The following is a 23,311-nucleotide window of genomic DNA, read 5'->3' as shown; positions in this document are numbered from 1 at the left end:
CATTTATTGAGCTATGAAAGATTAACGGCTAAATGGACTCACTGATAATCAAGTCTGTAACCACAGAGACAGTGAAACACAGATCCCTGTAAAGCATGTGTTAATTCATTAAGCAGCTAAACCTGGTAGTTCCTATAATGAAGAGAAAGAGGCCATCCACACCAACTCAATCCAAAAATGTATATATCCAAAAATTGGGTTTGTCTCAGCACACAATGCAATATATAAATCCTACTGATAGACCCAGAAATGTCTTCAACTGCTCACTCCTGTACCACTCCCCTAAAATCAGTGCTCAACAAACTCCTTACAAATTCTTTAAAAAGCAAATCCCTCATGCAATTTCTGTAAAATTGTGCATGCCTACTCTATTATCTTCTCTTTAATCACAATCTACTTGCATTAATAATGCTAATAACACATTTCTTCTGATAAGCTTTATGTCATCCAAATGTTGCAGGTGCTCACATCCTCTCCCCATTAGGCACACATACTCCAGTCCTTTGGTGATCAAAGTCATCCGATGAATTGTTCCATTATATCCTGAATGCATATGGGTTGCCCACCAAATGGAAGCTGGGATATCCATACAAAATCAAAGTGCAGACCATGAGAACCACTGTGAAGGACAGTTACTCAAACACCCGTGATATGCAGCACACACACAAAATAATACATAAAAAAGACCTTGAAACTCTAAGCACTCCTAGAGCTGTCAGAGACATGGTCAAAAGTGCAATTCCATGATTCAAAATCTGGATTGTGAAGATGCTCATTGAGGGGACCATAGAGCATTACTTTTTCAGGCACACTGAGTACACTGAACAAAAAATATTTTTCCACGGGGAGAGCAAACATCACTGCCATACATTATCAATAATTTTCTGATCTGGAAGACAATGTTTCTTGAAGGAATGGATCTAGTGTGTGGCACAATGGCCTGGTATTGGGGGAAAGAGCACAATTGATTCCAAATAAGTCACATTAACAAACCACAAACTAGGTCTGAATTTAAAAACATTTAGTTGCACATGAGGTTTCATCAGCATTCCCAAATTAAACATGAACAAGATTTCCAACCTCGAAACAATGTTGAGTTTTCATAGTACTTACTTATTTGGTTTAAATTTTGGTCTCGCTGTTAATGGGTTTTCTGCTCGGTTTTCCAGAACTTCAATGTAATGAAGTTTCTTTTGTGGACCAGTTAGAAAAGGCACAGCTATCTTTAATTTCACTTTTTTATGTTGTCCTATTGTATTTTCACTGTCACCAAGTTTATCATCAATAGTAACTTGCTGGATAGCACTTATCAGCATGTCCGTGTTAACTTCCTCGCGTTCCTTCTGGGGATCATTTGTATTGCTGTTCACATCAGTTATTGAGGAGGCACTGCTTTCAGACTTGCTCGATTCTTTTACATTGTTTATGTCAAAAATCTTTTCTGTACCTTCTTTTTGGCTTACAGCAATCTTCGTCTTATTACACGCACTTATAGAATCTTTTTCTTTTTGAATTTCTGTCACACTAGGCTGGTTTTCGCTGCTATTGTCACTTAAAGTTAAGGCTGTTGGCACATGTATAGTTTGCAAATGGGGCTCTGGAGTAATAGTGCTTGATTTGCTCTTGCTTACATTGTTAAGGTTCTCCTGAAAATCAATTCTAAAAGCAGACAGCAGTTCGGTTGTTTTTTTCAGCTCTTCATGCTCTTCGATGGCAATTCTCAGGGTTTCAGCAAAATCCGAAATCTTTTTACCTTTATCTGGAAGTTTAGAAATGAATGCCCTAAATAAAAAGAAAATAGAGACATGTCAACAAAGAACAAATACGTTCAGATTAGTACAAAAATAAATACCTTAGTCTAAGTCAACTAGGTTTTGAGAGAAGACTCATCATGCTAGGATGGACTACCACAGCTGTCTAGAAAATCGAATGCAATGCCATTTTTTGAAAATAAAAATTACTCTTCATATAGCACAAATCAAATGATTGTGTCTTGGCACTTGACAGGTGTCGGAATCAACTGCACTCATTTGGGTGGAAATTATGTAAGACTGTAAAAGAGGAGCCCAGAGGGCAGTGGTTAGAATGAGGGTGGAGGTACTGAGCCGTTACTTTGAGACCTGAAATCCCTTTGGTGGCTTGAGGTTCATAGTAGCAGTGACGACCAGGGCAGGAGACTATGAGGGGGCATTAAAGTAGTCACAAAAGAGCAAGCGATCCAAACTTAGGGGTAAATGGAAGGGTATATGTGTGTGTACAGAGAGAGGTTTGTGGACAATGTGAACTGCCTGTGTGAGAGGGGAGTAATGGTATTTACACAATGTGCAATCGGCCAGATGGATTAGAACACTGACGTACTAGGGGTGAAGGAGTTACTGGTGCTGTTCGTTTACATACGAACATCACGAAACAGACAGGTCATGGTAAATGTCCATGTAGGCAGAGTGACTGGACAGGTAGGTTTGAACCGATGAGAGGCATAAGCTCAGTATATATGTGATCTAATGGCTAATTAGCCATCATTGAGGGCAAACAAGCAAGACTGTTCCTAAAGTAGATATACGTGGTGAGAGGAGACTTCCGTGTAGATGTATATCAAAGCCTTAAGAGCCCCCACACACCTCGGAATATTTACCACCCAATGCTATGATTAGGCAGAATCAGCAATGCTGGATGAGTGGCCCGAAAGAATCAATGTCTGAGTCCATATCGATACAATACTGATGCTGAACAAATGGAAGACAATCAAATAACTACATAGCTCTTAACTAAGTGACGAGGATGGCTTTCACTCAGAACTATTACACATGATGGACCTAGACGTTCAACTAGTTTGATGTTCCCATAAGAAATACAAATCCTGCCCTGCAGACTGAAAACACAGAACTGCCTGGTAGTCACTTTGGGAACATGGGGGCAGTTGACAGCTACGTAGATAAACAGCCGTACTGTGCACACAACAAATGATTTAAAAAACCAGAGATAGCAACGGTACCTTCTCCGTCTACATAGTACAAACTAAGCCCGATGTCCTTTCGGCTGCCTCTTACCAGAACTTAAAAAGCATTTCTTAATTCTTTTCAGCCACCCAGTCCAATAGCGTGCTGCAATAATGAGTTTATGCATGGCCGCCAGATGCTCAAATGTATTATCTACCCTAATAGAGCGAGGGGTCATCCGTGGTAAGGTTTCATATTGGTAGGGACAGTAGATGGAAGGTAAATATATGTGGCCCTGCAAATGGATGGTCACACTAATGGAACCACATAGAAAGGGAAAGCAGGGTATATGAGACCAAATCTGTCAATCTAATAGTGTCATAGGTTTCATACATGAGCATACCGGTATAGGGTTGAGAGATACCTGCAATTCACTTTAGATCAATAAGAGACCAGGATGACACGCATGAAGTCCATGGTATGGCGTTTGAGGAAAAAACGTGTGCTGGGAATACAGAGAATTGCAATAAAAACTGTAAATATGTTTTTGTTTAACTTATGCACCTAAAACTAAACAAAAGATGTAAACCATAAAAACAGTAAATAGGTGTTAGAAAAATCTACTACCAGGGTGCTATGCGTAGTCAGTTTGCATGACTATGCGACAGACAATCCACAAGCAAGTTTCGAAAAGTTTTTTCTAGTTGTTGACCACTTACCGGAAGCTTGACATTAAGTGCTTACGGCCCACGGAGAAAACATGAAGTGGCATCAAATGGCAAACATTTTCTTTAAAGTTCTCAGATGTGGATGCCAATCGGGGAGCCGTAAATAAAAAACTATTTAAATGCAAAAGATCTTTTGGAAATCGGCCCGGGTGAAAAATTGCCCAGTAGAAAATTGCAGCCCTCTGAAAATATATATGTATAAATAAATATATTGCACAGTGGCAGACACCCCTATATAGTTATAGTTATGTCAGAGTTTCAATAGGAGCATTTTTTGTTTTGCTAATACCTCTAGTGCAGTTTAACAAATCTTCGCAAAACTATCCAAATAAAAGTTCACCCACCTTAGCTCCTTCCTAGAATGTTTCAGGGTGATCCATCAAGCTGCGGCGGAGAGAAAAGGGAGTTCCAAAACACGTTTTTCCAATGCAATTTCCCAGAGGAATTTTGGGAAGTGACACAGAAAAAATGCCTCAACAGAATTACACCAAATCTGGCAAAAAGCTAGATATTTACTTACAAAGCATGCTTTTTGCAATTTGGTTAAAATCTGTTTTTGCCATTTTTGGAAATAGTGATATCTGGACGGTTGGTTCTGCTGGACTCCAGTGGTACTGCAAATTCTATAGAGTGACTTGATTAACAGGGAGGGCTTTTCCCCCCCATTGGCCCATTCAGTCCTGCAGGACTGAACAATGTGACTGCCACCATTACAGGACCCAGGGATTAAGTCCAGGTGTCGTGAAACTACAGTACAAATAAGATATAAGCAGGCATGGTAGTGGTACCCCGTCCCCCTTTCAGTATTGGGAGAGTGGGAAGGGGGCTAGAGGGGACCAAAAAGCTTCATAATAAAATGCAAAAATAAGTCTCGTTCTGTGACACACAGCCCGGACTCCTGCAGGATTACACATGGGGTCCATGCGAGAATACTGGGGGGTGGGGTGCCACTGAAAAGAAATATGAATCCAACCGCCTATAGGACTCTTCGCAGACCAACGCTCTTCAAACACTACATTTATGTTAGCTGGCTGAACCCAATCTGTGCACGGCCTTTGCCCTGTGTCAAACCCTTTACGGACAGCCAACCCTTAGTGGGCAACCAATTGTACACGATTGGCATGCCCCTGCTGCACACGGTCTTTGACCTGTGCATAACCTCTTAAGGACAGCCAATGCCCTCCAGTCTCTCAAACCCCCTGTGGTGGTCGAACACTTAGTACGCACCGCATACACTCTGTACCAAAACCTTCACAGATAGCCAACCCCTCGTGGACAACTAAACATACATGGGAGGGAAACCATCTGCTGCGCATGGTCTTTGTCCTGTGTATAATCCCTCATGAACAGCGTATTCACTCCAGACATCCAAATCCCCTTAGGTGGCCAAAACCCTACTACGCCCTGTGCATACCTCCTCACAGAGTCCACTCCCTTCAGACAGCAATGCCACATCGGTGGGCAAATCTCTAGTAAATATGACTTTTGCTCTATGGTGAACCATTTGGAGACAACCAATCCCTTGTCTACAATTAACCGTGGAAGGATGAGGAAGCCCCTTGCGGGTACGGTCTTCACATAGTGGACATCCTATCACAAGTAGGTTTTTTTACCGTTCACACGACCCAGACCACTTAAATGGCAATTATTTGTGTTTTGGAATTTTAATTGAGGTCTACATAGGAAGTGCACAGTCATAGTTACAACATTATAAAAGGAACACTCTTAAAAAGTGCTGACGTGCAAAATGCAATTAGGACAAATAAAACCATGTGATTTGAATTTGAGGGAAAAAAACACAAATACACTTAAAAAGTGCAAAAGGTGCACAGGCAATTATGTTTGCAGCTATGCAAACATAATTGCAACTAACAGGGACAAAACAAAGGATTAATACACAGAAACATTTAAAAAAGTGAAAAAAATATTTGCGCAAACCATCTCATGGGGATGTGGGGGGGAAGGCAAAAAAACACTGATGAGCTTCAACTGCTGAGTATATGGGTAGTGAAAAGTTCATGAAGTCTCTCTTCCTTGGGTACGCCTTCCCAAATTCCTGTGATCGCACGGCGCAGAGGGGGTAAATTTGGCCTTACAAGCCAACCAAGCCTTTTTTCCTTGGATGCGCCTTCAAAAATTCCAGTGATCACGCAGCACAGAGGGAGTAAATTTGGCCTTAAAAGCAAAACAAGTCTGCATACTCCATGAGGAAGATTCCAGTAAGGTAAGGCCGAGGCTTTTTCCATGTGCTGCAGACAAAGCAAAAGATCCCTTTTCATGCTTAATGATTTCTTCAAAAAGCTTATTAAAAGAGATTTTGGCAGTGGAAGATTCCCAATTTGAACAACCTCTAACATTTCATTAGCTTCGATAAAGACATTTTTAAAAATTCTCTTTTCTCTATGTGGCAGTCAAACATTTTGTGCCTCAATGCAGCTCTAATTGACCCCTTTTCACTTATAAGCCAGCAGTTCCCCCACCTCAATACCACCGCAACAGTGGAAGATATCCTAAACCAGAGAATGAAAATAACAAATGTGCCGCCAAATACGCCTCTCCACTATGTTGAAAAATGGCCAATGCTTCAAGTCGATCATTACACAGGTTTAACAATGTTGGCGAAATGTTTGCCGTGTAAACCAACAGGAAATGAGCAAAGTGTCTTTTTCTGCAGCTTTTGTTCAATTTGTTCATAGTCTAAAATACAACTACTGAGTAACCATACAAATAGTCAAGTTATACATAGTTACCATATATTTGACACAGTCTTACTCATTGTTATAATTTTGGAGCCGGCCTATCGGCAGAAAAGGAACTTAAATTGTTATTGTTTTGTACATTTTCTTCAATTTTCATTGTATTTTAGAATAATTAGTGATGTCGATTGGAATAGGGCATTTAAATTACGCAGGATGAGATGCTTCTTTCGGTAAAAAGAAGTAGGAGCATCCACTGCAAGATGGCCGCCGCCATTGTAATACCATCTAGTTCATCTCTCATGTTCATGAAGTGATTTGCGTAGACAAACTAAAGGGGAAACATCCAACGCTTGTCTCACTTCGGAGAAGTGTGGCTCACTGGTTAGAGGAGGCAGACCCTGATGCAGAGGTCAGACCCGGGACCAGGGTTCAATTCCCGACGCGGCAGGGTCTTGAGCCCAAATGTCCACGGACTCGATAATTCTCGTCTCGGTGCCTACTCGAATCATGGGTTCACACTCTGCAGCTCTGGGCAATAGCTTGCTTAATCTCCACTACGGCCTCCCGCGGCGGGATGCCTGGTCTTCTCCTTGGGGATGCCCAGTAGGGGTAATCTCGCAGGGAAAGCCAGGACGGGTTCCCAAAGCAAGTGCTAAGAGACCTGTCGGTGATTTGGCGCTATATAAATCGAAATTAACATAACATAACGTCAGACACCATTTAAGCATTACTTCAGATCCTATAAAAGCAACCAAGATCAAATCTATTTGTTTCTTTTGATTCTTCGCAGAACAGAGCACTCCGCCAGAGGTTTTGCCGCCCCTCATGTGGGTAAGTGAATAATCGACCCCTGCACTAATGCTATAGAAGTTTAGTAGGTGACCACTACATGACAGTTTAAGTAGCAATTTCAGGATATCAACTGTGACATTGTCTTTAAAAGCGCAATATAATCATAGAGTTTAAGAACTAGATGCCATTATACAACTCCCATTTCTATTTAAGGCAGAATGAGGTGGATATCTCCACACAGCCCCATACACAGCGGGTTGTTGCAATAATAACCTAACCACACGTTTCCTAATATGGCAATTTGATTGTGAGCCTTATGTGGGTCCGTGTATTGTTCAATCAGCAGGGTATAAAGATACACTGTTCGTGACAGACACCCGCATTACAAATCTCATGTGAGAACGTACAGAATGGAATAGGGAGATACCGAATACCTCAAAACCCCTAAAATAGTAACTTCTTCATGAATTGATACCCCGAAAGTATATATACATATGTATATACCACACACTCTTGGTACAACGAGTCCGTATTTCAACGAAAAAAGACCAGAACCGGGGCCCCAATGGTGTTCAAAGTGCTGTATTTATTATCACACGGAGAAACAAACCCTACGCGTTTCGAAGCCTAAGCTTCTTGCTCACGGGTGTATATATACACAATTTAAATAACATCTGAAACATTGATATCACCTACTACAGGGGAAATGCATCACATAGGTTATTTCATACATGCTTATATCTATTGTTCCAGATAAAACGGGTGGGAGATAAATATGATATAAATGGCAGAGGACTCCATCTAGAATCCCTTCCAGATGTAGTTGCAAAATTCTTAAGTAAGTATAAATAGACTAGATTGATAACAATGGTAATCAGGAATGCCATTGGGTGGCTCTTGTCAAAGACTGTTCTTTATTTATCATTTAATCCCTTTATAGCATCGTAGACCAGCTATCAGATATATGAAGATAACTATTCAATTTTATTTCCAATTTCTAAGATGCTGGAGTGCCATTATTTAAATATATTGTGAGTATTACAACCCAATCCCACAATAATATTATAAGACTAGCACGCTAAAATAAACTTTTTCTCAAATTAAAACTTTAGCACAGACTGTAGAGTAATGGTTTTTTTTTCAAATATTGTCCAAATTCATTTTTAGGTCGAGCCTAGACATGCAAGCAAGCGAAGCTTGCTTGTGTCTGGCTCGAAACCTATTGTCACCCGTATTTGGGAATGTGAACAAGAAATATGCACGAGCGCAGATTGCACCTCGTGGGCGCGCACGGCGCCGTGCCCATCTCCTGCCTCGGAAGCTCCAACACCACACACGCATGCGCATACACAGAGACACACAAGCGCCCATGCACGCACCCATACATACAGAGAACCTATCCCCGCCGTCGCATACACACACACACACACACTGCATACACAGACGCATACACAGAGACACAAGCGCCCATGCACGCATGCACCCATACATACATACATACAGAGAACCCACCCCCGCCGTCGCATACACACACATGCGCGCGCACACACACACAGCACACACACAAGCGCACCAAGACCCCCGCCGCCCCACCAGACCCGCCCCACTCACCATGTTCTTCGTTCGTGTCCCTCGGCAGCCATCCAGTCATTCTGGGCAACAGGCGGGTGCCGCGCTGAGACGCAGTCACGCAAATCTTCCGGCGGGCACAGGAGCGTGGGGTAGACTCCCGTCTGCTTCCTGTATTTGTCTGGCCCCGCCCCCATCCCAACAAAGGTTGCCTGGCTTCCTGTTGAAGCCGGGCTGCGGCGTTTCATTCAACAGAGGTGTGGGGTAATGGCAGTGTTTACTGACCTAAAGCTCCCTAGTTTTTATAGATCTGTTCCACTGAGGGCACTTTAAGCAAATCGTGTATGTATCTTTAGGACCGCATGGCAGAGATTGTGGCAGGGAAGAGTTACCCATTATTCCCGCATGCATACGATGCAGGACAGACCGGACCCTTCATTTTGTGTGAGATAGCCACTGACTGCCGATCACAATCATTGGAAAGCAAAGGCATCTCACATTTTGGCTATGATATTGGTTTTCCCGATTCTATTTAACATCAGTCGAAAAAATAATGGGTATTACTAACTCTGAATAGCACTGATGTATATACGAACAAGCATGATCAATATGTGCGCATGAATCATCAAGTGACTTGAATTGTGTATTTTTTTTCAATTCTAACTCTCCAAGCCATCTTGGAGCACTAACTAAAAAGGAAAAAAGGAATGTGAAAGCGTATATACAGAAAGGCAGAGAGGGGCGTCCTGGAAGCAAATTGCAGCTGCCTGGCCTTCCTACAAAGTATGCAAAACATTAATTAATTAAAAAAGAAGCAGGCTGGGTAGGGTTTGGGGAGCAATGGAGGAGTGGAGGGATAGGGCAGCAGGTAAACGATGAGCTACAGAATGGAACAGAGAAGGGCGGGGAAGCAATGAAGGGAAATTTTAATCAAGCATTTGCAATGCAATAGGTCTCGCATGTATGCAAGTCTAATCTATTGGCATAGTAAATGACAATGCCTATGATTTTTGTTTTTTAAAACATAAATAAAAGGCATTGTCATTTACAATGCCAATAGCTTAAACTCGCAAAAATGCGAGACCTATTGCATTGCAAATGCTTGTTACAGATTGAGTAACCCTTGGGAGTCATCAATCAGATCAATATTTGGTTCTTGATACTCAACAGTTCTTTACAATCAGGTACATAATAGGACAATATCTCCATAGATTATTCAAATAATCAGGTATTTTGAACAATAAAATAATGTATAGAGATAATTAATTCATGTTTCCTTATGCTTCATATTATTATAGAGTTGAATGAACCCATGTGACGCTTCACCGTATCTGAGGAACATTGTCTTCAGCTGTCACAGATTGTAGACCATTGCTTTGCTTTAGGACTACAGGATAATGACACTAATTTATCCTTTATTCACCCACTATCTCATTGACACACGGGTTATAAATAATGATGAATAATTTAATAAGATTGAAGACAATAATAGTTTAGTCTATGGACAGCAAAACAGAAAGGATTACCAATGCAGTGATTTCCTGTTTCTCTTTTCTTTATTTCCATCGACCTTAGCTTGGTCGTGAGCATGGCTAATTAACTATCGAAGTAATAAAACTTTTTCTGTTCACGGGTGATTCAGCTGTATCTGGGTTTATTCTATTTAAGGAACTTTAAATTCACATTTTAATTCTCCTTTTTCTGTACAGTTTATATATCCTGGATTTTGTTTTTTCACGTAACTTCCTCTCTTAGTTTTGAATGTGAATTTTCGTATAGCACTGTAATGTATTGTCTGTGTGATACACAATATATATATATATATATATATATATATATATATATATATATATATGTGTGTGTTATGCACATATGTGGTTGTGAATTGTAAATAATGAATTATATGTATATAAAAATAATCACTGAAAATATCAAAACAGCGAAAAAAGAAGATCCAATTAAATAATTACAAATATATACAGTGAATAGCCATGGGAACAAAATATAATTTTGTACCAAAAGGAACTGAATAGAGTCAGATTTACATATTTATCCAACATGCACTGTTATTACACAGAATAAGGCCTGTTTTTGTGATGATGAAATAATATAGATCTTGTATTTAGTGTGTTTCTTTACCCCAATTACACAGAATTCTGTGCCAGGTTTGTTTTTTTAAATTACTGTTTGTATATTTGTGTTAATGCATGTTTGTATGTACAGGTGTAATGCGTACTGCATCTTATCTAATGTTATATTTGGGTTTTATGTGTGCTTTTCTGGCTATACTGGCCAAAAAAAGAGCTATTGACTTGGCAAAGAATTAACTTTTGGTACACCTCAAAGTAATGTTGATTTGCCCAACAACAGAATGATGGCATTATTGTGAAAACATGTACATTTTGAACAGCAAGAGTCCACTTGGGTAGGGAATAAATATGCCAGTTCATACAGAAAATTACTTTTGTAAGGTAGGCACAGGGCAGGATAAGATACATGTATTGAATAGCAGACAACGGCTTAAGATATGGCGGTAATCAAATATTCCGCACATGCTGCACAATCGATTAATGATCGTTACAGCAGTTCTCTGACAACTATAATGTGAACAACAGTATCTGAAAATTACGGTGGACCACTACAAAAAATGATTGCCTTGTCACTCTCCTTAATTCTGTTCCAAGGAGCTCTGCAAATTTCATAGAATGTGTATATATTATTGTTTGGATCAACTGGGACTTTCTATTGACAAATGAGTCAATTGTCTAAAAACAAAAAATTGAAAATGTATAAAACCTAAAAGGATATGGATAAATATTATGAATTTTGGAGAATGGGGAACTACAATTCCAACAATGCCTCAGAATATACATATTGGCTACAGCTAAGATTGCATGAGTCTTTGAGACGTCACATGAGTTTATGTCAAACTATTGTAAACAAGGCATATTTGAGCTGAAATGCACTGGTGTTGCTTTTCTGTACTAAAGAGTGTTGCTACAAACTGTTGGAATGTGTGTGGGTGCTCATAAGAACACAATGAAATGACAATCTGCACCTAAATTGCAGTAATTCCATAGTTTCATAGGGATATCAATAACTAGCAGCAGCTGACACCAACATGTTTCAACCTGCATGGTCTTCATCATGGTGAATGTTTACAAGCCCTATCTTTGTTTCAATAGTGCTCCAATATCACAGTAAAACAATAGACCAAGCAAAGTGCACAACAAGAACAAAAGTAAGCACTTAATGACAAATATCATGTAGCTTCTTACTTAGAAATACATAGATTATTAGCCCTGAATTAATATATTTCTTTTTTAAACTAGGAGTGTCGTTTACTGTATACAATTATATAAAATTAGAGGATGAATGCCACTAAAAAAAAGACTTAAGGGGAAAGCAGCTGAGTTACTTAAAGAAACAGTATATAAATCTTAATAGGTAGGACAGTCAACAAAAAAGTGTGAGTAGTCTGTTGCAACAGAAATCACAACGGTTGGAGAAACTGTTGAAAAGACAACTCAATAAGTGCTGCAGGGGACCTAATTACGGAGGTACAGTGAAGTAAGTCACATCCCAAGAGGACTACATTTACACTATTCCTATGCATGCAAATCCTAATCAGTGCATACATGAGTGGGCTACAGAGACTCCAACTGAATACTGGAAATTATATTTAAACATGCAATGGATAGACCGTGAAGTTATTCTACAAGAGATGACAAACTATTGCAGAAATAAGCAACATATGATGAACAAACATCCAGTGAAAGCTTCAAATTATCCATGATAAAGTGATAAAACATGAATTGGAGATTAAACGAAAATAACAATGGAAATATACTAAAGAAAAAATAAATTAGGCTACAGGTCGTATTTTTGAGAAGTATTTTACAATTAGGAACAAGTAACCAGAAATAAACTTGCTGAAGAAAATGAGGGTGGCACTGTAGAAACCATGATGAATATTAAAATATAATTTAAATGCTGCAATAGTTTTGAGACGTTCCTTTTGATTATATTCACAGACTTCCTATTCCTACTATCTACATAAATGTAAGTTGAGAAAATTCATGAAATGCTGGAGAAAAAAGCAACCCAAGAATCAGATTTTCAATTGCAAAAGTGGGATATATTGGAGACCGGTGATTGTGAGGTACTGAAAAATGTAGATTATCTGTATACATCAGGTGCCATGTAATGCTACTAATACTTTTGAAGAAAGAATGGCGCAATACCTTTGGAAAAAACTTCGAGGTAAACTAAGGACCCGATGTCTGCTTGGTAATGAGTTATCCCTATTGAAAGACATTATCCTGGGTGGACAATTATATGTGCTGCTCATGAATATATGGAACCGAATTGATGTAGACCCACCAATCAACTGATTTTAAAATAATGCCACAGCAGTACAAGGAGGATGCTTTACCCAACCAAGGAAAAAAGTACTAACTAAAATAAATAATGACAAAAGCAAACAAATTAAACCAACTGCCTTAGTCATAGCGTTTCATAATAAGCAGGCTAGAAATATTGCCTTGGACATAACATTTCCGAGCGTACCAGTCACACCCATAGCTCATCACCATAATAAATTGAGACCTGCAGTTTTGAGCATAAACTTTTCCCACAAGGCAACAATCAGACAAACAGTATTAAACTTAGAAAGGTATATGCAAAATCACAGTTTGCTAAGCAAATACGCTCTCTCCTAAAATGGCCTAACCAGAATTCCCAAAGAGTAACTCCTCTATATCTGCAGTTTTTCATATGGAGTCACCTACAACAAAAGAATTGCCTACTTCAGTAAACGGTGATAATCCACGTATCAAAATACCTATCTGTAGGCTTTTAGGATTGTTATTACAGGAATGGAATAACAATCCAGCCTTAAAGGCCTATTGACTTTAACATATGCTTTTTACAGTAAATAGATTAAGCCTTTTGCAGGGGTGTGGAATTTAATCAAATGTCTACTAGTCCATGGAGCAGGTTGCTTCATAAATCTACTTGTCCTGTAAAAAAATCCACTTGTCCCCTTTGAACCATGTAATGCGGCGACAAATTATTTCTGACATCTCATTATATAAGAGATCTGAAATAGCCTCTCTGATTATGGCAGGGCTCATACCATAGGATAGTAGGGTTTGAGTACTAGCAATTCCCTTATGTTGCTACGTTTCCACAGATGTACATACTGGGGCTGAAGGTAATGGTAAGCAACAGTTCCAGGGTTAGAATGCCCTATTAAGTCTGTGCAAACTTACTAACTTACATGTTTGAAGGGTGTGCACCAACTCATCTATAATCTCTTCCCCTACTGAGAAAGGTTGGAAATGTACTCCTGACAATGGCAGACATAAAACGTCTTCCGGGGTTGGAAAAAAAGTGGTTGGAGGGAAAGTGAACTTGCAAACACTCAGATTTTCTCATGAGCAAATTCATCTGCATATTTGCTCATGCTAAAATGCAGTTCACAAATATCTTCCAGGAGTACTATTTCTTGGCCTGCTACTGTAAAGTATTATGAATTCACGAAAGCTGTATTTCTGCACTTAATGCAAGGACATGGGTGCACTTTTGAGACTTTATTTAATAATTGGGCCCATAATTAGGTCTGGCTTCACCATGGCCTTTAATGTTTATTAACATTCTGTCTCTATCGGCTCGCTTCACTGTGAGTGACCGCATTCTGTTCTTTCACAAGGAGCACATCGACAAACAATTGTTTTGTTCAGTGCCAGGAACTACTGTGGCAAGGTGTGCTTTTTGAGACCAAAACTGTTTTTGCTTTTGCCAATGTTTGTTATAATGGTGAGGGCCCAGCAGCTTCCACACCAATAAGGTTTTACAAAAACCATGCCAGAACAAGTCACGCATTGACAAAACCAAAAGGCTGATCAACAATTTCAGACCTATTTGCTTTACCAATGCCGGTTTATTTCTATTTTCCCCATAATCTTATTAAAACTGGTTACAATGATTTTCCATTATGAATATTTTTGGGGAATACTAGCATACATCAACACATTTACTAAATGATGCTGCAATGAAATGATACCTACAATTTTGCAGAAGTTTAGCTAAATGTTTTTGCATTTGTTTGTGAACATTTTATTTTGGAAGCAAAGAATCACCAATCTTGCTTTCAAGCATCTGCAAATATTTGCATCTAATCAGGTAGCATTCTGGGAGCATTATACATAGCCTCATATTGCTAAACATTGAAAACGTGTGTACACATTTTTATACTGGAACCTCTATCAGTAATGCAATCTGAGCTTACATTCACTTAGAGCGCGCACCCTAATTTATTTATTTTATTTATTTATAAAGTTTTATATAGCGCAAACTTGATCCCGAAGGATATCAGAGCGCTTTACAATTTGAGGCAAAGGTAACAAATCAGAACATTAGTCTAACATGGGGAATCTAATGGGCATTGAATCAACTAGTACAAACATAACAGCTCAATATAACCTGAGTGCACGAGTAGGGTAGGGCTATGTGATGGAGCATAGAGAGATAAGGGGAGTACATACAATAATCATATACAGGAATAATAACTAGTACCCAAAACAATAATCGAAACAAGAGTGAAATGGGGAGTCTAAAAGGCATTGAATCAAATGTTGAACATCTAACAGATCATTTATACACCTGGTTGATCTTAATCAAGTGCAAAAATAATAAAGGGTTTGCATTAATGAACCATAAATACAAATTTGAACAGAATTAACACATGGACACAAATATTACCTTAACTACAGACAATGCTCGTCCCTGATCCAATATGTGGGACTGTAAATTGGCAGCCAAAGGGTTTGTGCTGTAGGGGGTTGGCCCTACATGTCCCAAGGACAAAGTACACATGAAAACGTGTAGCCCTTGATCCCAAAAAATATGTCCCGGGCGTAGGGCTATAGGAATTCCATATCCCTGCTATTGCCTTGATCATAAAATGTCGTAATAAGTAGATTATGCGTAAAGCTATTTTCATTGGCTTGCTACCATAACGAACTCAGTCCCGCTGTTTCGAGTACAGACATTGCCATAAGTCAAAAATTACACTACAAGCAGTCTTTATGTGGAAGCACACAAATTCGGGCCAATCAAATCCTATACTCACTACAACATTTGTGGAGCATAAACGTCTCTCTCAGAAGTACTCTGAAAGCTCATTTTTGTGGAGCACCTATGGTCAGTCAACAATTGCACTGTTAAGCCAGTCAATAAAATTCATGTAGATTAGTGTTTCTCTGGGCAGCTCCGACTGAACTCTTGCAAACACAAAAATGCACTCCGATGTATAAAGTTAATGATGTAAGGGGATGGGATTGCATTACATCCCTCATGTCTGCCATTGGGATGGAAAAGTCCTCTGCATTGTAAAGACATGTACCCCTGTCCTGAGTACCCAACTGTATAATTGTCTGGATTCCTAAAGCGGATTTTTTCTGCCATAGGTGAACACGGATCATGCGTGTGTGAATTGGCATAGGCCTGTCTCATGGACTGCGGTGTTGTTGGACCGGGAGAAGCACCCAAATCGCTGCCCTCATAATGGTAGAAGGCTACTGCCTTCACCAGAGTTAAACAGCACAAGCACGGTGGTAGCAGTACTGTGTGATCATCAATAGTAGTAACCAGGTCCTTTTTCCCTTGAGTCATTGTAGTGAGGCCTACAGGCTCACTCGCATTTTCAAAGGTTCTGCTGCTGTGTGTAAAGCTCATACTTGGACTACATCAGGTTGATGTAGAAGTGTGTGCCTAGTGAAAACATGTGCGAAGTGCATGTGAGTGCACAAGACATACACTACACAGACGATGCAGTAAGGAACAGTGTGCACATGGTAAATGTGTGTACATTGACAGTGTGGGTTTAAAGTGACACTCGTGCAGTACAGAGAGACTGTAGTATTGAACAGTGTGTGCAACTGAGTGCATGTGCTGCATGTAGAAATGCTGCTGATAGCATGGTACATGGGCACACCAATACTAGACAGTAGTGTGTGCTGTGCATGTATGCTGAAGGAGAAATGCATGTAATGGAACACCGCACAGAGGACCTTGGATTCCGATTTGGGAAGCCCAGGCCTGCCTGGAGAAAACATGAGTAGAAGAATCTCCACTGACAGAATTGTACATTGCTGCATTCCTGTGAGCTGGGCGAAATAAGTACTGGGTAAGATGGAGCCAGTTTCTACTTGTGCATTTCAAAGAGCTCTTTCATTCAGTGACAGTTCACAAGGCAAGGGCCTGGAGACATCTCAGGAAGATGGAGATGAGGTTGATAAGGGAATCATAAAGGGTAGGGCTAAGGGCCCAGACTTGAAATGGGATGCATAGATCACTGTAGCTGACATCCAGGTGTGAACTTTGTCCCCTCCCATAAATCATGTTGTGGGTCAATCAGCTTTGGAATCCTGCCTGCTGTGACAGAAATCTTTCAGAAGGAAGGCTGAAGGGAAGCGATGGCATATCAAAGGAGCAGAACCCCAACATAAAACTTCAAAAGTCCAGACCCTAAATAACATTTTATGCCTGGAAAAGAACTAATAGTAGGGGAGTCCGGAAACCCATACTTTGTCATCTGCCAAGCAGCCAGCTGGGCTGCATGAGGAGGAGAAGCTCTGCAAGACGTTTGTCTGTGACCAGGACTAGGGACCTAGCCTGCTAGTCTCCCTGCTCGGTGAGGGTACATTACCCAGGGAAACTAAGATCACCTTCCCTGGAGCCCCAGTACCTGCCTGCTCGCCAAGACAGTTTTGCCCATGAGAGAGAGGAGTGTGTTGGAGGAAGGAAGATCCACAGGGCAGCCCAGACGTGTGGAGCTCCTGTGCAAAGAAATGTGCTGCACCGATCGGGCCATGCCCGTGGGCTGTGTTATCAAGTTCAGTGACCCCGTACACCAGGAGGGGCCGCCGCACACCCAGAACATGGCTGCATTGATCGGGCCATTGCCTGTGTGCAGTATTTTGTGAAGGATGGCGACCCGTATGCCAGGAGTTGTCGTTGGGCACTTATAAATGGTGTTGTATCAATTGGACCATCGCCCTTGTGTGGGAAGTTGCTGTAACCACAGGTGCGAGGAGAGGCTCTGGAGAAGACAACCACAAACCAGCGTGACCGGACAGTGAAGTTCACTGAAGTGACGCTATTTGCCCTGAGGCGCCACTTGAAGCTCTGAGGCCGGAGGTCTGGGTCACTGCCGGTAACATAAATTGCTGCTACAACTAAGACCTGTCTAAGACTGCCTAAGTACAGTACGCATGTACTACTGGCTACCTCCATGCGGGCAGAGCCAAAGCACCTCTGTAGTACTCATAAACCTCTTTTTAGGTTTACATTCCATCTGGCGACAGCTGCAATATCATGGCAAACAAAACAAGCATTGGAAATGCAATAGGTCTCGCAGCATTAGAGTTAGTGCTTTTAGAATTGTTTATGGGTTTTTTTGTAAATCTTTAGCATTTTTGTTTCCTGTAGCCAATGCTAAAGAATTAAAAAAAAAAAAACCATAAACATTTCTAAAAGCTCGAACTCAAATGCTCCGAGACCTATTCCACTGTGTGAGGGTGAGGGGTTGAGGGTGAGTGAGGGTGAGTGAGGGTGGGTGAGGGTGAGTGAGGGTGAGGGGTTGAGGGTGAGTGAGAGTGAGGGTGAGGGTGAGTGAGGGTGAGTAAGGGTGAGGGTGAGTGAGGGTGAGTGTGAGTGAGGGTGAGTGAGGGTGAGTGAGGGTGAGGGTGAGTGAGGGTGAGGGGTTGATGTTGAGGGTGAGGGGTTGAGGGTGAGGGGTTGAGGGTGAGGGGTTGAGGGTGAGTGAGGGTGAGTGAGGGGTTGAGGGTGAGTGAGGGTGAGGGTGAGTGAGGGTGAGGGGTTGAGGGTGAGTGAGGGGTTGAGGGTGAGGGTGGGTGAGGGGTTGAGGGTGAGTGAGGGTGAGGGGTTGAGGGTGAGTGAGGGTGAGGGTGAGTGAGGGTGAGTGAGGGTGATGGGTTGAGGGTGAGTGAGGGTGAGTGAGGGTGAGTGAGGGTGAGGGTGAGTGAGGGTGAGTGAGGGTGAGGGGTTGAGGGTGAGTGAGGGTGAGGGTGAGTGAGGGTGAGGGTGAGTGAGGGGTTGAGGGTGAGTGAGGGGTTGAGGGTGAGTGAGGGTGAGGGTGAGTGAGGGTGAGGGGTTGAGGGTGAGTGAGGGACCGCAAAGCTATGGGGGGCAGAAATACCACAGGAGGGGGCTATAGCATAAATACCACTGGGAGTTGATAGAGCGGGAAAACGGCCAGAGATTTGCAGGGCAGAGAGAGCACCACAGCGAGACAGCAAGGTGCGAACTGTGTGAGATATTGTGACCGGCGCACGGTGGGGCATTCCCAGGGTAGAAACGCACTGGGACAGTGGCAGGACAGAGAACCCGCGCGAAGCTGGAATGGCAAGAAGATCTCTGGGGTTGGTATGGGTTGAGTACCACTAAGGCTGGTAGGAGGGGTGTACCACGTGAGACTGGGGAGTGTGAAATAGGAGCAGCTTTGTGAAAAACGCCGGAGGGTGGTCCGTGGAGAATTTGGAGATTATTGAAAGCATGGCGGCGCCCCCAGATATTCTTGTTCTGCGTACAGTGTTGTGGACGCGCAAATAGCCGGAAATCCGTGAATTGCTCACGGCAGCAGCGGCGGTGTTGCAGGACTCCTGCATGGTGCTTGCCAGAACTTGGATAACTTCAGAGAATACGGATAAAGTACATTTCAATGCACGCAGGAGACTCCAGGAAAAGGTGCAAGGCGCACCGAAAATGGAACTGCCTGACAGGATGCAGATTTAGAAGGTCGCGTGCCAAATGCAAATAATTAAGACAGTGTTTGGCCTGTTCTTGTAGTCCTTCTTTAGTTTCCGTGGCTCGCATGCTGGCTGGTCGGCGGCTGCCCCGGAGCATGCTGGGATCGACATGGATGCCTTCGATCTGTTCCGAAAGCTCGGAGCCGGGGCTAAGTTTGACGTGCGACGCTTCAGTGGGGATGCGGAGCGGTTCAAGGTGAGGTCTGCTACGGTTAGGAGCGGAGCTAGAAGTTGGTATATGAATTTTCACTGGCAGTTTTCCGGTAGAGAACTTGGATTGTTTTGAAGGTCTACTCAGTGCACACAGGCGTGCACATCAATTATGTGGCACTGAGTGTGTGAGGGTGCAGTGTGTGTGAGGGTGTAGTATGTGTGAGGGTGCAGGGTGTGTGAGGGTGCAGAGTGTGTGGGCGTAGTGTGTGAGGCCTAAAGTAATTTGAGGCTGCAGTGTGTGTGTGGGCTAAAGTAGTGAGAGGGCGCAGTGTGTGTGTGGCCTAAAGTAGTGTGAGGGCGCAGTGTGTGTGGCCTAAAGTAGTGTGTGGGCTCAGTGTGTGTGTCATAAAGTAGTGTGAGGACGAGTGAGGACGAGTTCCAAGCCTGGTAGAGGAATGTTGGCTCGGTCATATTCCACAGGAGGCGCCCCAGCCAGGCTGGTGGTATGACACCAGCAGATGCAATATTTAGCAATCAGACAGTGTCAGAGAGGAAACGGACAGTCTGGCTGCGAGCAGAAGGCGTCAGAGGCATGGAGTGGGAAATCAACACTGGAGGAGACAGAAGCCCGTGAAGAAAGCACACATGAGATGGAGGAGCAGAAATCCGGAGGAAGAAAGCTTGAGAAAGTTGAAGGATGGAAGGATAGGGAGAAAGATGCAGATAAAGTCAGTGAGGAAGGAAAAAATGGGGAGAACGGAATGGACCTAGAGCAAGAAATACGGAGTTAAAAGGCATAGAGGAGGCTGAGAGCACGTGGCTAACTGAGAACATCTAAGCGGCCGAAAGGGGATAAAGGAGGTGCGAGTGCACGCCGAGGTGAAGGACTGTGCTAGAAGGGAGGGGGAAATGCCAATAGCAGAGGAGCCTGCAGGCTGTTTAAGGCAGATGGTGTCTGCGCGCAAAGTACTGGGCGAGAAGGGAGGGGGAAATTCCAGCAGCAGAGGAGCCTGCAGGCTGTTTACGGGAAATTGCATGAAAAGGGTGGTTCATAACATTCAGAAATCCGGAGGAAGAAAGCTTGAGAAAGTTGAAGGATGGAAGGATAGGGAGAAAGATGCAGATAAAGTCAGTGAGGAAGGAAAAAATGGGGAGAACGGAATGGACCTAGAGCAAGAAATACGGAGTTAAAAGGCATAGAGGAGGCTGAGAGCACGTGGCTAACTGAGAACATCTAAGCGGCCGAAAGGGGATAAAGGAGGTGCGAGTGCACGCCGAGGTGAAGGACTGTGCTAGAAGGGAGGGGGAAATGCCAATAGCAGAGGAGCCTGCAGGCTGTTTAAGGCAGATGGTGTCTGCGCGCAAAGTACTGGGCGAGAAGGGAGGGGGAAATTCCAGCAGCAGAGGAGCCTGCAGGCTGTTTACGGGAAATTGCATGAAAAGGGTGGTTCATAACATTCACATTAGAAGAACCACACCAGTCAGCAGAGTAAGACCATCTGCAGCGTCTAAAGACAGGAGTGTAGCCAGCAGCATTAGAGATCAGTTGCACTACTTAGTTGCGTTATGTATTTTAAACATGCACAATTTATATTGGTATGTATGTTAAACGTACACACACTTTATTTTCTTTTACAGCATGACTGCTCATGTGGCTCCACATGGCGCCATCCTTAAAAGTTACCGAACAGTGCGATGGTCGTTAGATGAGTGCCATGCTGAAAGCAAAATGTTTTTAAAAGTTACTGACAGTGCGGTGGCCTTGATATGGGTGCTAAGAGGGGCGGCTTGAGAAACAAGGCAGAGCGCACCATATGGAGAGGGAGGGGGGTGGCAGTGGGAGGGTGATTGATGGGCGGGGCAGTGCTGGGGAAGCCTTTGATGTGGCCTGGCGGCCGTGGAAGCCGGGCCTTTGAAGTGAAGCTAAGCTTCACTTCGAAGGTGTCGGAGGAATGCGGGCGGCTGTGCACGCGCTTTTAAGCTCAATGCGCATGCGCATTGAGCTTAAAAGTCACGGGCACTGCAAGGAATCGCCACGATTCCTTGCAGTGTGGATAAAGAGTGGATGAGCCCCTATAGTCTCGCTTGCTCGATGCGCATGCGCATCGACAGGCGAGACCTAAAAATGATTTGGGTAGGGTGTTTATGATGGCCACGAGATCTCTGAAGCGGCCTCAATAATGTTTAATTCACAGTCTCAACAAAGTTCAGAACTGAAACATTTTCAATATTTATTTGTTACTCGTTTATCTTGAATATCTAACAACTAATGACAATGGTCCTGGCTGGTTGTAGATGTATGCCAGTTGCTGGGTTATTTATCTGAATACAATCACGGAAAGCTTAAGAGAGGGAAAACCATACAGGTTGGGTGGAACACCATGGTAATTAGAGAAATTTAGTTTACGTGTTTAAGTAACAGTCTTAATTACATTGGCCGCTACCCTTTTAGTGAGCCCCCATTTTTCCATCTCACTCAAAGTCATGGATGTGCGACTGTACAAACATAAGAATGGTGCTAAACAGACACACACAACATCCTAGCCAGACTGACGATTTATAAAAAGTGCACACATTGAAGTGTGCTCCAGGACTGTTTGACTCCAAGGTGATCAGCGGCCACAAAACGTTCTTGATAAGGATTTGAAAGCCGTACAGTAAGGTAGGTGAAGGGTAACACGTATTCTTAAGAGGAGGGTTATGGGCGAAAGAAAGCAAAGGTAAGTCTCATACAAACACGCAAAATCTTTCTTGTCAAACATGCCTGTTTCCCATGAGACTTTCTTGTCGCTTCAACATCTCCCGCAACTCCTCGCAGCTCTTCCCTCGCAGCTCTCGCTCCCTCTGGCTTTTCGCCATGAGGCTTACTTCGCCGGGCATATATCGCCGACTATTTCCCTCGCTCAAAGATGACACACCACCTTTCCACTGAATACCCGGACTGTCAGCGACTCGGACTTATTGGCAACTATTCGTCCCAAATTGCATGTGAACGAAATTGTATTGCTTCCGGGTCGTGTAACAGCCAGTTCGATGGCTGAACCCATTCTGGTGTGGGAGGGACTCGTCAAATGTAAGTTGGCCATGGATTGGGGCAGGCCAGCACCATAGCCTTGCCTACTACGCTTCAAAAAATCCGGAGTGCTCATTGGCTGAAAATCCCCACGTGCATCTACTGTGTACATACAATAGTACTGTTCGAGGCGCGCTTTCAGCTGTGATTGGTGTGTCTGATAGGTTTGAGTGGTCTGGAATTGGGGGGGGGGGAATACTCCGGCTGATGAGACTACGAACGATTTGGGATAGGGGATGAAAGTGTGTCGGTACAACCAGGGCTTGAATTGCGATGAAAAAAATATATTCCGGAAACCCATTAATTGGGGGATCAAAGTCTGGCAGAGAACATTGGGTGGAATGATCATAAGGTGGCAGAGCATGAAAATCATCATCTAACAGTGAACTTGTACTTTAATAAAATAAAAATCTGCTTTCAATGAAATTAGCAGCAAGGATATGCATGAGAGTATGTGATAGGGTGAACGGATCATTGTGTGCTCAGCAATTATGAGATTATAAATTATAATATCGTAACAGTT

General features: G+C 42.6%; 1 protein-coding gene across 1 annotated transcript in view; it reads right to left on the bottom strand.

Annotated features, from left to right (window-relative positions):
* POLR2M (RNA polymerase II subunit M) overlaps positions 1-22,733 on the bottom strand; it is a 97,215-nt gene extending 74,482 nt beyond the window's left edge. Inside the window, exons 1-2 of the mRNA XM_078684914.1 lie at positions 22,480-22,733; positions 1,114-1,782 (exon numbers count right to left, since the gene is read on the bottom strand). Of these exons, the coding sequence (XP_078541040.1) occupies positions 1,114-1,782; positions 22,480-22,595 (785 nt within the window). The 5' untranslated portion in view covers positions 22,596-22,733. The remainder of the gene's footprint in view (positions 1-1,113; positions 1,783-22,479) is intronic.
* Between the last annotated feature and the right edge of the window lie 578 nt (positions 22,734-23,311).

Source organism: Lissotriton helveticus, chromosome 3_2, assembly GCF_964261635.1.
Source record: "Lissotriton helveticus chromosome 3_2, aLisHel1.1, whole genome shotgun sequence".
Lineage (NCBI taxonomy): Eukaryota > Metazoa > Chordata > Amphibia > Caudata > Salamandridae > Lissotriton > Lissotriton helveticus.
The sequence above is the reverse complement of the archived record's forward strand: the minus strand, read 5'-3'. Positions and strand labels throughout refer to the sequence as shown.